At 35.1% G+C, this 21319-nt stretch overlaps 1 protein-coding gene across 1 annotated transcript in view; it reads right to left on the minus strand.

Annotated features, from left to right (window-relative positions):
• BTBD8 (BTB domain containing 8) overlaps window positions 1-21319 on the minus strand; it is a 93593-nt gene that overhangs the window by 36153 nt on the left and 36121 nt on the right. Inside the window, exons 5-9 of the mRNA XM_081307943.1 lie at window positions 17465-17554; window positions 10350-10430; window positions 8701-8797; window positions 2427-2515; window positions 1918-2020 (exon numbers count right to left, since the gene is read on the minus strand). Of these exons, the coding sequence (XP_081164069.1) occupies window positions 1918-2020; window positions 2427-2515; window positions 8701-8797; window positions 10350-10430; window positions 17465-17554 (460 nt within the window). The remainder of the gene's footprint in view (window positions 1-1917; window positions 2021-2426; window positions 2516-8700; window positions 8798-10349; window positions 10431-17464; window positions 17555-21319) is intronic.

Consider the following 21319-nt stretch of genomic DNA (forward strand, 5'->3'; position numbering starts at 1 on the left):
TGACCTAACCACTTCTACCCTAAAAATCTCATGCCAAATTGTCTTTTGTGGCCATTCTAACTTGAAGTATACAAAAAAGGAAATTCTGGAAAGTAAGGTCTACCCTAGCCAGGCTAACATGTTACAAAGCTCATACAGTCAACTCCTTGTCAATTTGGCACACATACATATTTCTATAAACAAATCTTAGTTCCCAAATGAAGACAATAATAGTCATGTTTCTGCCTAAAATTACACAACTAACCCTAATACAACAAACGTATTAATGCTTTTTTAAAAAATAAGATACAAAATTCTTTTTTCCCCTTTTTTTCCTTCAGTGATAATCATTCTTCAAACTGATTTATCAGTTCTCCCTCATATTTTTAACTTAAGTATGAAGATATAAAGTTGTTAACTATCTTAGATCAATGTCTTATATTATATAGTAGGGGAATGAGACAGTGGGAAAAACCCCAAAATATTTAGGGGTTAATATGTAGACATATGTAGTTACGATATAAACAAAATACTATATGTTTATATCATAATTCTGTTATACTCATTTCTGTAACTGTTACATGGTCATAGTTGTTTTTTACAACTATTCTACTATCCATTCCATATTTCCTTTGCCCTCACCAAGTTCCTCTGCTGTTTATAGTTCTTTATCTGATAGTGGCCTAAACTTTCATTCCTAAACAATCTGGGTCATTATCAGCACTAAATTAGGTTACCGAAACTTTCTACTGATGTTACTCATAGAATCTGGAAGTACTGCATCCCACATTTGTTTTTCCTTACCAATACTGTATGGTAGCAACCCAATTTCTCTTTAATAGAATCTATCAGCAATTTCCATTCTCTGCATGTGGATTTACAAACTGATCAGATGAAGATAATCTCAAATTTCTATTTTTTTTTTTGAATCATTACTATGTTCCCAGATGAAAGCATTCTCTTTGGAACTAAGACCTCTAGATCAGCAGAGCCCAAAGCTGCCAGGAAAGGAAGCAAAAATAAGCTTAGGAAGCTTAGGAATCACCAGGGGTAATTTTGTATAGAATGACTCCCATTTCTATATCTTAATTTCTGGACTTATAAATCCTGTCTATGGGACAAAATAACACCTTCAATTAAAAACTGATTAAGAGTTCATACTGTATCCTGGGGTTCATTGCCCCAGTCCACCAAGGACTTAGCTGGCAATATTGGTGTCTTCTATCAAGTCAGCTACTTCAGCCTGATGGGGAAACTCATGAGTATAATGAATTCCATGACTTTGGGCCCATTGTTGTATTTCATTTTCTATAAAGTGATATGTCATTGTCATTGTTATTGTCATCGTGTCATAAGTGATTAGTCATTGGGATGTTTTGTGGAATATCAAGGTTATGGGTAATGTATTCTGTAAATTCATGAATAGTAGTTTTAGCAGAAACATTGTGAGCTAGGGAAGAAAATTTATATCCAGAGATATAAATTAATAAGAACAAAGTACTGCCTTTTTCATGATGGAAGTAGGCCAATATAATAAACTTATCATCAAGTAGATGGCTGAACCCTTGAGGAATAGTACCATTGAGAAGTTTCAGTATTACATCCAGATCTTCCTTGGTGAGTACAGACTGCTTGATCCATATTGCTAAGCCAATGCACAACCTCCATCTCTGGGAGCCCTCTGTTTATGAACTAATATAATCATCTTAGAGGTTCTGCCTCTCTGACTAAACCTGACTAGTGAATAATTGAGTACTGAAAGTGGTTTCAGAGGATTAGAAACTTAAGGCTAGACACAGTGAAATGGTTCTACATTATATAGAATTGGTTTTCTCACTTGCTTTTTATAACATTCTCCATTTATACTTAAATAATCAAAAGTACCATACTTGAATAAACTTTGTTGATGGCACAAAAGAGTAGTCAGTTTATACTCACTAAGGACTGAATCAACATATTAAGGCATTTTTTCTGAATCTCAGGAGGTACATTTGCAAAGCTTCTCTCAGACCAAAACCTTGCAAAATGCTTTACGATCCACCTGTTAGAATCAAAGAATCCCAAGTTAGAGAAATTAAAATATTTTTACTTATAATAGTAATATTTTTGTTTTCTATTATATACATTGTACATATGTATTTTGACCAATTCATATTAATTTTATAAGTTCTAAAAGGGATTTTACTACCTTTTCTATAAAAAAAATTTAAGCCATGTTGGGTTATGTGCACAGATTTTAACATAACCATGGTTCACTAAGCTAATAAATTGATCCCAAGCATCTTGAGTAATATCTAAATCAACACTTTTACTCAATTGGTGCAACAAGGACTAAATTACTTATATTGTGCCCAAGAAAACAGAACAAATGTAAACTCAGAAAATTAAGAGAATAAAAGAACAAAATCCCTAAATTTATAACAGCAGCACTTCTTAATATAACTTACTTCATGCAGTCAGCAAAAAGACTTTCCACTCCAACTGAATGAGCAATAATTAGGCATTCCAGTATAGAAGTCAATGTTCTGGAAATGGGCTAAAATTGACAGAAAACATTGCTTTTATTCTTTTTTTGGTTTGCAGAGGGTAAAAGTATTTGGTTCATAAAGAAAATGTGACATATATCTAAACTATAAATACATACAATTCAAAATCTGATGAATTAAAAAACCAATTTTCTATACTTAATTCTGTATCTGAAATTAACTTCTGTTGGGACTCTGCCTATAGGCATGCTGTGTAGTCAATGTCTCAAATTTTCTTAAAAACACCTTTCCACACAAAAACCTATATAAAGATGTTTAAAGCAGCTTTACTCATTATTCCTGAAACTTGGAAGCAACCAAGATATCCTTTAGTAGGTGAATGGATAAATGAACTATAGTACATGCAAGCAATGGAATATTCACACTGAATGAGCTATCAAGTCAAGAAAAGACATGGAGGAAATTTGAATAAATATCACTAAATGAATATTAATAAGAAGTCAATCTGAGCTGGGTGCACTGGTACATTCCTGTAATCCCAGCAGCTGGGAAGGCTGAGACAGGAGGATCCCAAGTTCAAAGCCAGCCTCAACAATGGCCAGGTGCTAAGCAACTCAGTGAGACCCTGTCTTTAAATAAAATACAAAATAGGGCTAGGAATGTGGCTCAGGGATTGAGTGTCCTGAGTTCAATTTTCAACACACAAGAAAAGAAGTCAATCTGAAAAGGTTATCTACTATATGATTTCAACTATGTAACAATAAAAAAATCAAATCTATGAGGACAGTAAAAAGATCACATATCTGTGATGTCAGATACATGTGATTATACATTTGCCCAAATCCATGGAGTATATAATACCAAGAGTGAATTCTAAAGCCTATAGACTTGGGTGATAATGATGTGTCAATGTAAGTTCATCAATTGTATCAAATGTATCACTCTGGTAAAAAAATTCTGATAGTATGTGGAGGTATGGGTATATAGGCTATCTCTATACCTTTCTCTCAATTTTAACAAAATGTAACAAAGCCCGTATGCTGATCTTGGATAAAAAGAGACTTTAATTTAACTATAATATAACATTTTTTAAAGCACATATATAAAAGTAATTAATTAAAAAAAAAGGTAGATACAGATAGGGAAAACAACCTATTGCTCTTGGTGTTAAGCATATGTGCTATGTATTGCCCATGCCATGTATTTTCAGGTTTTGAACTGTTCCTAGACACATCTTTTTTCCCCAGTAGGTTGAATTTCTCTTTATACACATTCATTAGTTGTGAGCTAGGGTTCAAGACCAGCAAAAAGTCAATTTATATATCTAGTCTCTAAATATATACTTCCAAAGACCCCTGTTCTCAAAGCAGAGAAAAACCTTCTTTAGAAATGTCTCTGGCATAATTCTTCCAATAAGGTCAATAATTTCCAACTTTTAATTTATTCTTAATTAAACTAATTTAATCTTCTATCAAATTAATCTATTAATTTAATCTTCTAGTACTATTAATCTTCTAGTACAAAGTATTATAGGGTAGGCACAGTGACACATGCCTGTATTGGGAGTCTAAGGCAGGAGGATTGCAAGTACAAAGCTACTCAGCAATTTAGCAGGGCTCTAAGTAGCTTAGCAAGACCCTGTCTCAAAATAAAAAAAGGGCTGAGGTGGCTGTGGCTCAGTGGTAGTGCACTTGCCTGGCATGTATGAGGCACCAGGTTCAGTTCTCAGCAACACATACAAAAAAATAAAATAAAGGTCTATCAACAACTTAAAAAAACAATAGGGCTGGGGAGGGTTCAATCCTTGGTACCAAAAGAAAAAATAAAGAAAAAAGTGTTCTAGTAGTACTTAAGAACTAAAGTAAATATTTTGCATATTAACAATTTAAATTAAATTAAAATTTAATTAAAATCCCTATAAGATAATTGGAGTTCCTGAAATCAGAAATGACTATCACTATTACAGGTTATATGATAATTCTACCAAGTTAAATAATTTGGTATATATATATATATATATATATATATATATATATATATATATATCTTAGTTGTAGATGGACACAATACCTTTATTTTACTGATTTATTTTTATGTGGTGCTGAGGATCAAGGATCAAATCCAGTGCTTCACACATGCAAGGAAAGCACTCTACCACAGAGCTACAGCCCTAGATATAATTGATTTTCGGAACAATTCATAGAAGAGTATCAAATTAGTATAACAGACTAAGAACACTCAGAAGTCTGAAAAATTGTAAAAGTATGTACAAGTTAAAAAGTTCAACAATCTAATTTTTCTTAAAAACAACCAGCCTTATATAACACAAAGTTTACTGATATATAACAATAGTAATTTCTGTAATTGTCAAAATGTATATTTAAAAAAACTTGTTGTTTAAAGCAGAAGACTGGCAAACTTCAGCCTGTGGGGAAAATGTAGTCCATCACTGGTTTTGTGAATAAAGTTTTACCAGAACACTGGCATGTTACTTCATTTATATATTGATCTCTAACATCAGAGCACAGTTCTGTATAGACAAGAGGATTCACAAAGCCTGAAATTTGGGGGGGAGGTGGGTGGGTACTGGTGATTCAATCCAGGGGTGCTTTACAGCTGAGCTACACATCCCCAGCCCTCTTTTTTTAAATTTTTGAGACAGGGTCTCACTAAGTGCCTTTACAGAGAAAAACCTGCTGACTCTTGGCTTAAAGGGATAACTTTGGCTCTTTGAGAATTTATAGGGAAATGCTGATTCCCAAGGTTTTTTTTGTAATGGCATGATTGACCTTTAGTCATTTTCAAAAACCTGCTTGCAGAATGTGGGAAGATAAATATTGAAATTATTTTCTAAAATATATTTTTAATTGGTGACTATATGTATGCATATAAAGTAAATATATATCCACTATAATGCCATAAATGAAGCCCCCACCAAATTTAAATGTATGAAAGGCAGGATTATGAAGTTAATAAAATGACTAAAACTATCTCCAGTCAAGAATTGTGAGGCCAGTTGTCTATTATATTATACCTATATTTGTTTTACTGTGGAGTATCTTATGATAAATTTATGATACTTAAGTCACTGCCAAGAGACTGCATAAGTGAGAAATAAAACTTAAAATTATATATATTCAAAAGTCAGGCTGGGGTTGTAGCTCAGTTGGTAGAACATTTGTCTAGCATGTGTGAGGCACTGGGTTCGATCCTCAGCACCATATAAAAAAATAAATAATTAAAATAAAGTTATGGGCTGGGTTGTGGCTCAGTGGTAAAGTGCTTGCCTGGAATGTGTGAGGCACTGGGTTCGATTCTCAGCACCACATATAAATAAAGAAATCAAGGTCCATCAATAATTAAAATGAATAAATAAATAAAATTTAAAAAATAAAATAAAGTTATTATGTCTGTCTACAACTAAAATTTTTTTAAAAAATTTATATATTCAAAAGTATATTATAAAAATACATATTTTTAAAATATGAAAAGCAAGAAAGTTTAAGGATCAGGTCAATAAAAACAGAAACAGTTCTCTCAAATATTTATTACCACAGTAATACAAACTATATTAAAATAAATAAAATACAATAAAAAATTTTTCAACAAAATACTACACTGTTAATTTAAAAAGAAACACTTTCTATTGTTTTAATAGAAACAAATATGCCCTTGGGTTTAAAATTAGGTGGGGATCCTTTTGTTGTTCATAAGTGTGGTGACTGAGTTTTTATATCATTGAGATGTGCCTCCCTCAAACAGTGTTACAATGTCAGTATATTACCTGTCTGATATAAAACAATAAAATAAAGTGGATCACTAAAAGTAAAATACAAGAAGCTGCATGTAACCCATATACTCCTGAATGTATAAAAATAGAGACAACGGTCTAAAATTATTCATAAGATTATTTTTATGTTAGATTAACTAGTTTATTGAGAAGTATCAGCTCAGAGAAGATACTAACATAAAACATATTTTTTTTCAAACTAATGCTTTTTACCTAGCTATGTCAAATCCCCAATTTTTCACATCTTTTTTAAATTTTTTTTATTATTTCTTACATACATCACATTAGAGGAGTGCATTACATTCATAATTCTTTTGCATTGCAATTCTTAATACAATAAGCAGATTCCATAGCTTTCTGGTTTTATTGTTAAAATTCAGTAGAGTACTGTTTTAATATCTCATATCTGATATAAATCTTTCTCTCCATAACATTGACTAGATTCATGATTGGTGAGATCGGCAATAGGGAGTAGAACATAATCTGGTCTCCTGCTCCTCCATTTTTTAGGTCTAACTCTAAGGAAGATGCCCATAGATAGCTGTGGTCATTTTACATAACTAAGCAGAGACTAAGATGGTAATAGGGTGTTGTCCTTGACTTTGCTCTCAGATGCTGGTGGCCTTTGCTGTGGTGGTGGCTCTTTTAGGGGAAAAAAAATTCACCACGGCCTCTCGGTGTTTAAGGCCTCTTCTAAGGGTTCATGATGTATGATGTCTGCCTAGGTGGGACACTGTTTTCTGGTCTTGATTCAGTATCCTCTTTCGTGGAACTACTAAAGTCCTCCTCCTTCCCTGTAGATCATGTGTAAATGGGGTGGAGAGTAGACTCCCCAACTTTTTTCTCTACATAACAATAACTATAGTCCCTTAACACCAGGATAGTTCTAGCTTGTCCAGCAAGCCTCATACCTTTAGAAATATCCACATTAAGGGTATTCTCATAGGCTTTTCAGGCCTATTCCAAGTTCCCCCAAGAAATCGCTTATCACTTTCTTTTCTTCCATGATGGAAGGTCCAGGGTGGGCTAGTTTTATGGATATAGTAAATGTCCAACTGGGACATGAAGGCGTCCTATCCTTGTTGCAATTACTTCCTATCTTTATTTTTTATATGTGATTCACTTGGATCTCCCTCCTAACTTTCATTTTAGGGAAATAGGGGAGACAGGTGCAGGAGAAAGAAAAGGCTTTCACTACAATTATTCTCTCTCCACAAAGCTGAGAAGACCACATATTGCCTTCCTTTTTTCAATCCCCTTAATTATGAAGGCTGGAATGAATCATTGGTCAAAACTACATGAGGGGTTTAACTGTTTCTCAGCAAACTCTGCAGAGGGGTAATGATGGCATTAGTGAATCCAGCTGTTCATGGCTCTCTTTTAGCATATGGGCTGCTTCCTCAGTTACAATTTATGGGGAGGTAGGAAAAGTCCTATCCAACACAAAAATCTAAATTTAAATGTTCTTTTTTTTAAGATTTATTTTTCAGCTGTAGTTGGACAAAATACCTTTATTTATTTATTTTTATGTGGTGCTGAGAATCGAACCCAGGGCCTCACATGCACTAGGCGAGTACTCTACCGCTGAGCCACAACCCATTGCAATTTAAGTGTACTTAAAATTACCTAATTAAAAGTCATATAATGCATACTATTTCCTCACATACCCAGTAAAAGGGATGTAAAATGTAAACAGTTCTTTCAAAATTTGTTTTTGCTGTTTTTTTTTTTGTTGATGATTATGTGATCATTGTAGGAAATTTACACAATTTAGAAAGGCATAAATGAGAAAATAGAAATAACCTACAGTTACAAAGTACATTGAAAGAATGAAGTGGACCAGGGATGTAGCTCAGTGGTAAGGCTTTTGTCTTGCAAGAGAAGGCCCTGGATTCAATCCCCGGCATGGCAAAAAAGCAGAACAAAAACCAACCCAATGAAGAATCTAAGAATAATGTCCCAAGGGGGGTTGGAATGCTTAAAGTGGAATATTTCTTTAGACAGTAAATTGACCTTCGAGTAAACTAAAATTAAAAACAATCAGTATTCATATTCCATATGGAGAGATTGTAGAAGAGAACTAAGTACATTCTCCAAAGAAGTGGTACAAAGAAAGTACATACTTTTAGGGGAAAGAATCAATGAACCAAGGTGTAACTCTTTGATAAAAGGAGAAGATAACTATAATTCTTGACTTCCTTTCTCCTAGTGTCAAATCCTAAATCCTTTCAATAACCCTCCCAAATCAATTTATTTCACTTAAAATATTTTAACTAGTTTCTGATTTTTGAAAGGACACCATATGTGCTGTCATTTGGAACTCCCATTAGTTATAAACTAATTTTTTTATATTTAAAGTACTATTACAACAAAAATCTTAAATCTAGTAGGTAATAATGGGTGACTTAAAGTACTGGGTAAAGATTTCTGAGACTCAATAATTACCTTCTGAAAGAAATTACAGTAATCTCTTCTTAAAATATAGATTGCTACTTCTTTTAATCCTTCTAGTCCATACATATCAGCCATATTGAGTATCTGACTAAAATGAAAATAGATGCACTTGTTAATTCTCCAATATAAAAATCAAACCATAATACACAGTGATTTCTTGATAACATATAGTCTTTAAAAATAATTTGAATTACTTTATTTCTAACTTTTTGCTTCACATAATAAATATTCTTTATGGACTATAACGATGTCACAGGCCAAATATGGAAAGCACTGACACTGATTCACTTAATGTGAATAACAAGTAAATCTGGAGATATTTCAAATTCCCCTCATTTTCTCAGTAACATATAGAACAAGATTTTTAGGAAATTACTTTGAAAGTAGTAAATGTTACAAAAATCTGCGCAGCAGATTTGTGCAATAATAGTTTGGGGAGTGAATTCACTGATGGTTATCATGGTTATTGATGGTTATTGAAAATGCCTACAAATGACTCCAAGATTAGAACGCATGTAATGACTGCAGAGTTGCCTTTACTTCTTTCATCTGGTAAGTACTTCTGAGCACATACACATGCTTCCAGTATTTAGTCAGCCTACAAGTTTTGAGAGCATATACTTTCCTATAGGTTGCCCGGGGATAAAATATTGGTACTTAATCTCTGTGACCTATGATATGTTCTCCCCTAAAATGTATCTATTCAATTCAAAATTAGAGGAACCCCGACGATTCTTTAAAATTAAAAAAGCATCTTTCACTTGTTTGCTACTAAAATACCAACAGAAAATTGGAAGAGCAAGGTAGAATTTCACTCTCCAGTAGGATTTCAGAAGTTTAGATGGTATTTCAGTACACAACATGTAAGAATCACATACTTGTTGGTCTTTGCATGTCTTTATATTCTGAAATAAATTTTAATGTTTTTCTTTTGCTGTTTAAAAAAGACAACCTAAATTTTAAAAATATAATAGTATAATAACATTCAAAGTTTGATAAAAAATTGATTTTATTTTTATAAAAAACTCTCATTTATTTTCCAAAGTAAGATTCTTCTAAAATAATTTAAGTCTAAAAGACCTTTCTTAATCTTTTTTTTTTTTTTAAAGAGAGAGCGGGGGGGGGTGGGGGGGGGGAGAGAGAGAGAGAGAGAGAGAGAGAGAGAGAGAGAACTTTTTAATATTTATTTATTTTTTTAGTTTTCGGCGTGCACAACATCTTTGTTTGTATGTGGTGCTGAGGATCGAACCCGGGCCGGACACATGCCAGGCGAGCACGCTACCGCTTGAGCCATATCCCCAGCCCTCTTAATCTTATTACTATAAGTTATTCAGCTTTTCTTATTGTTTTAAGATATTTTCCACACACACTCAAAATATAGTTAGCAAAATTGATAATAAAAGTGAAGCTTCAGAGTCAGGCAAGGTGACACACACCTATAAATTCCACACTTGGGAGGTTAATTTAGGAAGATCACTTGAGCTCAGGAGACCTGTCTGGGAAAATAGCAAGACCCCATCTCAAAAGAAGAAAAAAAGTGAAGCTTCTGCTTCACTGATACTGCAACATAGCTCAACAAAGCATAACCTGTAAAATATTAACACTTTTATATTTAAGCTTATTAAAAAAGTAATACATACCCAACATTAGCTTTGTCTGGAAAGTCCAAAATTCCTCCATATATGAAATGCATCATAACATTCATTTCTACATGGTTTATACTGCAAAATAAAGGAAAACTCAAATCTAGAAATAATTAAGGTTTAACTAAATCAATAAATCACTCTATTTCCCATAAACTTTTAGCCAAAATAAAGTTCTAATCTCCATTCTTAAATAAACACTATGTAGGCATATCATTAATTTAAAATGAACTGCAGCTATGGACTTATACATAGGTTATAAAATGTACACTATCAAATAATTGATTATTTATCAAGAATCTTTTTCCATATTTTTTAGAGTCTGGGATGTTAAGAAGTCATTGTCCTACTTCTGCTTATTAAGAAATTATCTCCTCTGCTAGGATGCAGTACAGTGGTAGAGCACTTGCCCAGCATGCCCTGGGTTTGATCCCCAGAACCATAAAATAAAGAAAGAAATCCTCTCTTCAGCATCTTTGATAAATTAGCCTCTGGTTTTGCTTAAGGATGGACAACTCTATTCACTAGGAAGACTCTTGTTATACTGTACAGATTGTACTTGTAATACCTACACCTAGAGCTAGTGGCTCTAGTTTGACCAATGTCCTCATGACATAGCTGAAAAAGTAGACATGACTTAAGAAATAGTTTAGAGTGATAACCTTTATTATTTACTATAGCAAACTCTGAATTCTTAACCTCTGCTCTGGTTTGTCCCCTCTGAAAGTCATGTTGACATCTAATTCCTAGTGTGAGACATCAAGCAGTAGGACCAGATGGGATTTTTAAAAGGTGATTAGGGTTCTGTCCTCATGAATGGGTTAACCCATTCAGGTAATTAATGGATTAATGGGTTATCTTGATAGTGGGTCTGCTATAAAAAACAATTTGACTAAGTCTCTCATGTGCTTTCTTTCTCTTGCCATGTGATATCCTGTGCCATCTTGGTACTCTGCCAATAAGAATATCATCATCAGATGGGCCCAATCAACCTTGGACCAGAGCCATGAGCCAAAATAAACATCTTTTTTTTTTTAAAAAAAAATTTATTTAGTTGTAGATGAAAACACAGTATCTTTATGTAATTTTTTAATGTGGTGCTGAGGATTGAACCCAGTGCCTCACACATGCGAGGCAAGCACTTTACTACTGAGCTACAGCCTCAGTCCCAACCTCTTTTCTTTATAACTATCCAATCTGTAGTAGTATGTTATTAAAAAGCAACAGAAATGAACAATCTCCCTCCTCCTCTACACTCCAAATTCAGTCTTCTTTTTGTTATTTCTATCTTATTGATAGCATTTTCACAGGACATCTTTCCCCACCCTCTACTTCTTTGTACCAAAGTGGGCAATTTATCTGGCTGGTGGACAACCATTGCTGGTTCCTTAGGAGGAAATCAGAATGAGAGGTAATTTGATTTATTTTTTCCTTTCAGCTGAATCAGTGGGAAGCTGGTGACTAGGAAAAAGTTAATCTGCTATACAGAATCAGACTTCTTAGGTGGGTTGACTTAGAGGAATACAGTAAATAAGCTAACTTTGGTTCTTAGATCAGAGCACATTATACTGTTTTAACATTTTGATCAGTAATAAAGGAAATGTTTTCTTATTTCATCTGTTGATTCATTTTACTCTGAAAATAAAGGAAGAAGTCTATTTATTAGATACCCCTGACCCTGCTAGACAGCCTCTCAGACCTCATTCATCTAGATGCCTAAGTTAGAATCCAAGGTTCATCTTAATTCTCTCCCTCATTTACTCTGTCATATATACCTTCAAGAACTTCTTGAATTCAGGTTCTACTATCTATTTTCCCTCTCCCTGCCCTGGTTCAGCCTCTTGTTTTCTTTTTCTTTTTTTAATATTTATTTTTTAGTTGTAGTTGGACACAATATCTTTATTTCACTTATTTATTTTTATGTGGTGCTTAGGATAGAACCCATGGTCTCGCACTTGCGAGACCACTGCTGAGCCACAACCCGAGCCCCAAGCCTCTCATTTTCTCCTGTCTGAACTAAGACAGTATCCTCTCACACAGGTTTCCTGTCTGAAATCTTCTGCTAGCATTCCATTTCCCACATTATTATCAAGTGACTTTGCTAAAATGCAAATCTTGTTTATGTCTCCCACTTCTAAAATTCTATTCTCCAAAGCTCATAGAAAAAAGTCCAAATTCCCCAGTTTGGTATATAGACCTCTATCATCTGACCCCCAGTTCTCCCTCTCTAGTAGCTGATGAAAGATAACTGAATTTACTCATTTTCTATACTTAAACAACTTAAATTCCTTATTTATCTACGCCTTAGCACATATTAACTGTGCTTACAATGTTCTCCCTCTCCACTTATTTTATCTTTCAGACACAAGATTAGTGGGTCTTTATCTCTATTTCCTTAATACTCCCAAGGCAAAAACAAAAGCAAAATAAATAACAAAATCTCAAATGAGTGTTAAAAACAATAACTAACATTTATTAAGCACTTATTGTGATCCAGTCCCTGAATTAACATGCACTTTGAATGCTACTGGCTCATTTAATCATCATAACAACTCAACAGTAAATATTATTATTAGTCTCATTTTATAGATCTAGACATTGAAATTGAGTAACTTGCTGGTGATCGAATGTCTAGTAATGCACTGGAATTTAAATCTAGGCAGAATCACTCCAAGTCTAGGCTTTCAATCAGTACTCTACACATACTTTCATTATTTCACTTATCAAACTAATTTGCAGTATGTTTGTTTATGAATTTGTCTCTCTTTCTAGACCATGTTCTGTAAGGGAAGTATTGATGTCTTATTTATTATTGTATGTCTAGTGCCAGAAGAATGTCAGTATTGATTTAATACCACTGGAACAGAAGAATTTCCTTTCTTCATGTAATACTGGAGCTCTGTAGTGGAATCTTGATTGAGACAGTGTTGGTAAGAACCTCACAGATTACTAAGCATAGTTCCTAATATTTGTTAAAGGAACTAAACAAGGAATAAGAAGAAAAAAATGGAGTTTCAGAGAATTCAGGTGTTTACTTTGATTCTATTATTCCTTGAATAATATAGGTTCAGTAAGTGTTTGATGAATGTTTAATGAATGACTTATTAGAACTCATACAGAAGAACTCAAACTTTCCCAAACTGGCCTCTATTATGGCTAACTAGTTTCTGCTGATTCCAAACTCTGATCTTTAATACTTAGAGAAAAAAGTGAAAAATCCGAACATTCTCACATATATGTATATATGTATATAATGAAAACGACAAGGTTTAATCTCAGAACATTAAACCATATTATCTATAGTTTGTTAACCTAAAACATTAGCATGCTTTCTAGAATGTAATGCTGTTCAATATACTTTTCCTCACATTTCTCAAGAGCCATTTTTGTTAACATTTCTGAGAACTGGCTATTTATATTGAAAAGATAGTTTAAGACTTGATATGTTTAAGCAAAAAATAATGACTAAATAAAAACAAGAGTCATTTTATTAAAATAAGGAGCAAAATCTAGACACTTGTGCCTATGTATCAATATATGATAGCAATAAAAACAGCAAGAAACCAATTTCCTGCTGTCTTGACAGATGTTTTACTAAGATGCATTCTTGTTATCATGTTGCAAGTCATCTATGTTTTTCCTAAAACGGTTTATAAAGTCAGGATCAAGTGACCTAGAAAAATAACAAATTACTTCAATAGCCCACAATTTAAATGGAAAGATTTAAAGCATTATTCCAACTAAAGAGTAATCAGATAAAAGCTTATAGGAGATGAAAACATTACATATATTCAAAATTAGAAAAACTAACAACTAATGAGAGGACAAAGATCTAAGAGACTGATGCACCTACTCTATGCAATTTCTGTGTTTCTAAAGTTTCAGGCACCTATGTGGGTGGGATTATAGGACTCTAATATGCCCACCTCAAAAGAACGGTGGTTCTTTCTATAAGAACAGACAGGATTTCATGCTATTCTATTTGTAGAAAATATGCAGACTTGCAATAGCTACATAGTTTCAAAAGAAGCTGTTGATAATGCAAAGCGGTCACTGGGTTCTGGTATTGGAAATGGCCCTCACTTGAACTTTATTCTCTTTAGAATAAAGAGAAATTCTAGAGAAATTAGAAAAAGACAAATCATAATGACATACTATGTACCAAGCACTATGCCAGGTTTTTGTTTGTTTGTATTTTTACTATACCTCACTCAATCCTTTCAACAACCTCAGGAAGCTCAGGAAAATTAAGGAATTTTCCTAAATTTAAGAAGTTATGGCTGGATATAGGACTTCCTATAAGGACATCATAGTTCACAATCTTTCTATTACACCACACTCTCCATAGAAACATCTACCTGGGTTTATAATATGGTAATGGAAAAAATGGAATTGGTTTTGTAAATTACTTTGTTAAAATATAAAATTCCCTAAAAGATGTGATTTTTTTTTCTGTAAGGTAAAATTCCTCAATCTGTTTTAGCCTTCCAATAGCTTTATATGCCACAATATTAATGTGGCATATAATAATCTAAGATGGCAATCTGAGCACAATCAGTTTGATATGTGATATAATAGGAAAGGGGAAAAATCACAGCATTATATGATAAGAATAATGATAAAAGGATGTAGATTAAACCATGCAGCCATCAGAAGATACTTTCATCTTTTATTTTAGTGTTATAAAATCTTCCTTGATGAATGAGTTGAACCAAAGAGAAATCTATCCTCATTTCCAGCGCATTAGCAATAGGAATAAATATACCAACTGGAAGTGAGCCTCCACTGCTCGTACAGCAGTGCGGGTAAGAGGACCCAGTAGGTAAGGAGCAGAACCTTGCTTGCCGTAGAATAAGTGAAAGGAAAATACTACAAGAAGCAATGAGCCTGGTCATAGCTGGCACTAACACAAAGTATAGTCTGCTTATTTGGATAACACTTGGAAACTAATTTGGTTACTTGTATTTGACCTTCCTTGAATAAGCTACTAAATTTGGTCAACAGTAGTCTGGTCATATTATATGAGAAAATACTTATCATAAAGATGGAAAGTTACAGGTGAGAGAATAGAGACCAATGACTGATGCCACTGTTTCTTTTCCACTGACCTCTTTTTTTTTAATTTTATTTTTTTATTGGTTGTTCAAAACATTACAGGGCTCTTGACATATCATATTTCATACATTAGATTCAAGTGGTTTATGAACTCCCATTTTTACCCCCAAAACAGATTGCAGAATCACATCAGTTACACATCCACATTTTTACATAATGCCATATTAGTAACTGTTGTATTCTGCTACCTTTCCTATCCCCTACTATCCCCCCTCCCATCTTCTCTCTCTACCCCATCTACTATAATTCATTTCTCTCCTTGTTTTTTTTTCCCATTCCCCTCACAACTACTTATATGTAATTTTGTATAACAATGAGGGTCCACTGACCTCTTAATAAAAAGACCTCATCTTCAAAAGCCTGGGTATGTGAATGTTTAATCTGTCAGTTCATGGGGGATGATGAAGGAAGAATGAAAGACAAAGACAAGACTCCCCTTGCCTTTATTCCTACAGCTAAACTTAGAGGTTAACAATTATGTAAAACAGACAAAAGGTGAAGGGGCATCCATTACCAAATGGCCTCCTGTAAGATTATAAGCCTATGTCATACATTCCCTAATGAACCTACCAGGAGCTTTAAGGTTCAATGGGACAAAATGTTAAAAGTGCTAATTTTAACAGTACAGAAGAGTACTTCTTGCTAGCTCAAGAATACAGGTCAATGGGAAAACTTTTTAATTTCTTCAGTGACAAGTGGAATGAATTCTGAATTGATAATTAATAAATGTGTGATTTATATTCTACATACGCACTTATTTACCTGGGTAGACATTTAACTTTAAAATACCTTCTCTATCTCAAAGACTGATTCTAAAAATTATGGTATACTAAATGTGGAAGAAACACAAAATATATAATGTTACTGTCAGATATTATTACTTCAAATAGAATCTATTTGAAGACAGGAATAAGATATACATAATAGATATCAAGTAGTTAAAAGTATCACTAACCTAAGACACTAAAATTTATTCCATGGAAAGAAATTACTTTCCTTTGCTAATTAGTAAGATCCCATAATCATACTTCTTTTGACTTTTGCCTCACTACACAGACTTATATCATTTTTAATGAATGCCAAAAAGTTAAATTCTGAGTCAAACTAGTATTATTTTTTATTTGAATTGTTAATGAATGCAATTCTAATTAAGAGTGGATTGACAGTTTAAAAAATGAAGTCTAAAATATATGAAACATAGCTGTTGGACAAGTTTTCCAAATTACACAAAGTATAATTTTGATTATCCTTAGGATTGCCATACTTAGAGACTCTGGCTTTTGTTAGCTACCCTTCCTATATTCAGTGGATATTTCAAATTGATCATAAAGAAAGAGATCTTATCAGTAGGATACATACGTCTTTTAAGCTGTTTTTCAGTAGTGATGATAAAATGTCACCAAAAGATCCATTTATATATTCTTTTTACCTACAGGATAATAAAGTCTATAGCCTGACATTTAAAATCTTCCATAATCATAAACTATCTGTTATGAACTGAATGTGTTCCCAAATTCATATGGTGAAGCCCAAACTCCCAGTGTGGTTATATTTGGAGATGGGGCCTCTAAGGAGTAATTAAATTTAAATCACAAGTATGGAACCTAGATCTGAGAGATCAGTATCCTTAAAAAAGACACCACAGAACAAAAGCCATGTGAGCACATAGCAAGAAGGTAGCTATCCTAGTCAGACACCAACCTTGCTGACACCTTCATCTTTAACTTTCAGTCCTCAGAACTGTGAGAAAATAGGTTTCTGTTGTTTAAACCACCCAGTTTTGGGATTTTGTTATAGAATCCTGAGCAGATTAATATACTACTTCTATTACTAAATGCTCTCTCCTACCTCTTGTTTCAGAAAATGTTATTTAGTTGAATTCTACTACATGAGAAATATTCACTGATCATACAGGCAAAACAGATTCACAAGTGCTTCATATGAAGTATTATTTGCAATCACTTATACTCACGCTGTCTTGTAAAAATTATGCTTACCCTTGAAGAGTAATGTACTCTCGGGAGCTTTCAGCCCAACATCCACTCAGCATTGCAGCAAAATAACTGGATCTGGCACTTAAAATGGCCCTAAAGGGAAGAGGAGGGAAACATTTATATACTATGTAAAAACATAATTTTTATAAAACTGTTCATCTTTACCTAAAACACAGCAATCTATTTTGTCTTGTTTGTATTCACCCTGCAATTATTACAATAAAAATTAAAGCTTTTATTTATGCCTAAGTGTTTTAATTACAATGCCGTTGTTATCTTTTAACTTTTTTCTCGTGAAAACTCTTTAATTTAAATAATAATAATTAAGAATCAGCGGCCACCATCTTGGAGAGCTGAAGTATCCACCGCCACTCTCCGACAGATTGCAACAACAAAACAGGTGTGTGTCACTCAGCTCAATCCCGCCAGCCAAGCCCGCACTGACCCCCAGGCTGAGTTCGGGATTTCAGACGGGGAAGGAAGCGGTACAGTCCCATCCCCCACAAGGGACACTCCACTAAGGCAATCAGCGGCCACCATCTTGGAGAGCTGAAGTATCCACCGCCACTCTCCGACAGATTGCAACAACAAAACAGGTGTGTGTTACTCAGCTCAATCCCGCCAGCCAAGCCCGCACTGACCCCCAGGCTGAGTTCGGGATTTCAGACGGGGAAGGAAGCGGTACAGTCCCATCCCCCACAAGGGACACTCCACTAAGGCAATCAGCGGCCACCATCTTGGAGAGCTGAAGTATCCACCGCCACTCTCCAACAGATTGTAACAACAAAACAGGTGTGTGTCACTCAGCTCAGCCCCCATACATGGGGGGATTTCGCATAAAATCTCTCCTAGGCTTTCCGGGGGAGGGAGTATCAGAGTGAGCCCGCATAAAGACTAAGGGAAAACTAGAGGCACCTGACCTTCAACCCCCCCTTCCATCAGCAGCCAAAACAAAACCTGTCTAGCCAGCGCTGGGGGAGGGGCAAGCAGAAAAAATCAAAACCATAGAGTGCCGGGGATCCCAAAAGCCAACTGTGTGACCCCGGAGATCCAGGCTGTCTGATTCGCGCGGCTTGCCCCGCGGCTAAGAAGGCGTGGTGCCGCAGAGAAGGGATTAGCAAGCAAGCAGGGAGATAAGTGGCTGCAACACGGTGGAATCCCACCAGCCAAGCCCGCACTGACCCCCGGGCTGAGTACGGGATTTCAGACGGGGAAGGAAGTGGTACAGTTCTATCCCCCACAAGGGAAACAAAACAATAGAGGGCCGGGGTTCCCAATAGCCACCCTCCACACCCAATAAACGGCAGGCCCAGAGTACAGTTTGAACTGCCGAGAACCATCACTCAGGGGAAATCTGGTCTAGCAGGAGAAACCAAGACTAGCAGGAGAAACCAGGGGACTAGAGGCAAGGCCCTCGCGACTGGGTGGCTGGAAACTGCAGGCCCGCTGGCGACGGTTCACTCACTGCCCGCGTAACTGGGCGGTAGGAGAACGCCCGCCCGCTGGCGACTGATCACCTGCCCGTGGCCTGTGATACTGGGCAGCTGGAGACCGCCCGCCTGCCACGACCGGGAGCTGAAACCAAACAGAGACAGTCCAGTCACACCCCCCCATTAGGACACCCCAGCAAGGAGACTGGGGCCCGTCATAGCAGAGTAGTGTTGTCACTGGAGCTCGGACGTCGGAATTCCTTCCCAGCGGAATCCACGTTAGCAGGCATAGTTTAACAACACAAAGGAGAGACATCAGAGTAATACAGAAACAAAACAAATCTATAGAAGAGAGCAGAAACACGACAATCAAATAGAGCTGGAAAGTAACGTGGACAACATGAGAAAACAAGGGAAAAAAGGAGTACAAACAATACAGGACAACTTAATTATACAGGAGGACATAGAAACATCAGAAGCAGGGATAGGGAATGAACTCAAGGCCTACCTAACTCGAATGGAAAGGAATATTAGGGAAGACATGAGACAGCAAGTCCAAGCAATAAAAGTATATTTTGAAAACGAATTAAACCAATTCAAATGGCAAAGAATGAGCTCTACCAGGAGATAGAGATATTAAAAAAAATCAAACAATAATCCTAGAATTGCAGGAAAATATAAACCAAATTAAAAACTCAAACGAGAATATTACAAACAGACTTGATTAAGTAGAAGTCAGAACATCAGATAATGAAGACAAGGTTTATCAACTTGAAAAGAATATAGTCAACACAGAAAAGATGCTTAAATCCCATGAGCAATCTATTCAAGAGATATGGGATGTCATAAAAAAACCAAATTTGAGGGTCATTGGGATAGAAGAAGGCACAGAGACTCAAACCAAAGGAATGGACAGCATATTAAATGAAATAATTCTAGAAAACTTCCCAGAGATGAAAGATGAAATGGATTGCCAAATCCTGGAAGCCTACAGGACCCCAAACATTCAAAACCATAATAGACCAACTCCAAGATATATAATTATGAAGATAGCCAACGTACAGAACAAGGAGAGAATATTAAAAGCTACGAGAGAAAAGAGGCAGATTACATTCAGGGGTAAACCAATTAGGTTAACGACTGATTTCTCATCACAGACTTTGAAAGCGAGAAGATCCTGGAACAATGTATTTCAAACGCTGAAAAATAATGGATTCCAACCAAGAATACTGTATCCAGCAAAATTAAGCTTCAGATTTGACAATGAAATTAAAATCTTTCACGATAAACAAAAGCTAAAAGAATTCGCAGCAAGAAAACCAGCACTGCAAAGCTTTTTGAGCAAAATACTACAAGAAGAGGAATTGAAAAACACTGCCCAAAACTAACAGCAGGAGGTGTCTCAATAAAGGGGGAGGAAAATAACCAAAAAGTAAAACCAGCCAAACTAAAATAAATAAATAAAGAAGCATGACTGGAAGTACAAATCATATCTCAATTGTAACCTTAAATGTTAATGGCCTAAACTCACCAATCAAGAGACATAGGCTAGTAACCTGGATCAAAAAAACAAATCCAACAATATGCTGCCTTCAGGAGACTCATATGATAGGAAAAGACATACACAGGCTGAAGGTAAAAAATCATACCACTCACATGGCCCTCGGAAGCAAGCAGGAGTGGCCATACTCATATCGAATAAAATCAACTTCAAACCTAAGTTAATCAAGAAGGATAAAGAAGGACACTATAGCCTGTTAAAAGGAACCATCCACCAACAAGACATAACAATCATCAATTTGTATGCACCAAACAATGGAGCTGCAACGTTCATAAAAAAAACTCTCCTCAAGTTCAAGAGTCAAATAGACCACAACACAATAATTATGGGTGACTTCAACACACCGCTCTCACCATTAGACAGATCCTCTAGACAAAAACTGAATAAAGAAACTATAGAACTCAACAGCACAATCAATAACCTAGACTTAACCGACATATATAGAATATATCAACCATCATCAAGTGGATACACGTTCTTCTCAGCAGCACATGGATCCTACTCAAAGATAGACCATATATAATGCCATAAGGCAACTCTTAGTAAATATAAAGGCGTGGAGATAATACCATGCACCATATCTGATCATAATGGAATGAAATTGGAAATCAATGATAATAGAAGGAAGGAAAAATCCTACATCACATGAAAAATGAACAATATGTTATTGAATGATCAATGGGTTATAGAAGACATAAAGGAGGAGATGAAAAAATTCTTAGTCAAATGATAATACAGACACAACATACCGGAATCTATGGGACACAATGAAAGCAGTTTTAAGAGGGAAATTCATTTCTTGGAGTTCTTACCTCAAAAAAAGAAAAAACCAACAAATAAATGAACTCACACAACACCTCAAAAACC

The sequence above is a fragment of the Spermophilus citellus genome, assembly GCF_964194105.1.
Source record: "Spermophilus citellus genome assembly, chromosome: 9".
NCBI lineage: Eukaryota > Metazoa > Chordata > Mammalia > Rodentia > Sciuridae > Spermophilus > Spermophilus citellus.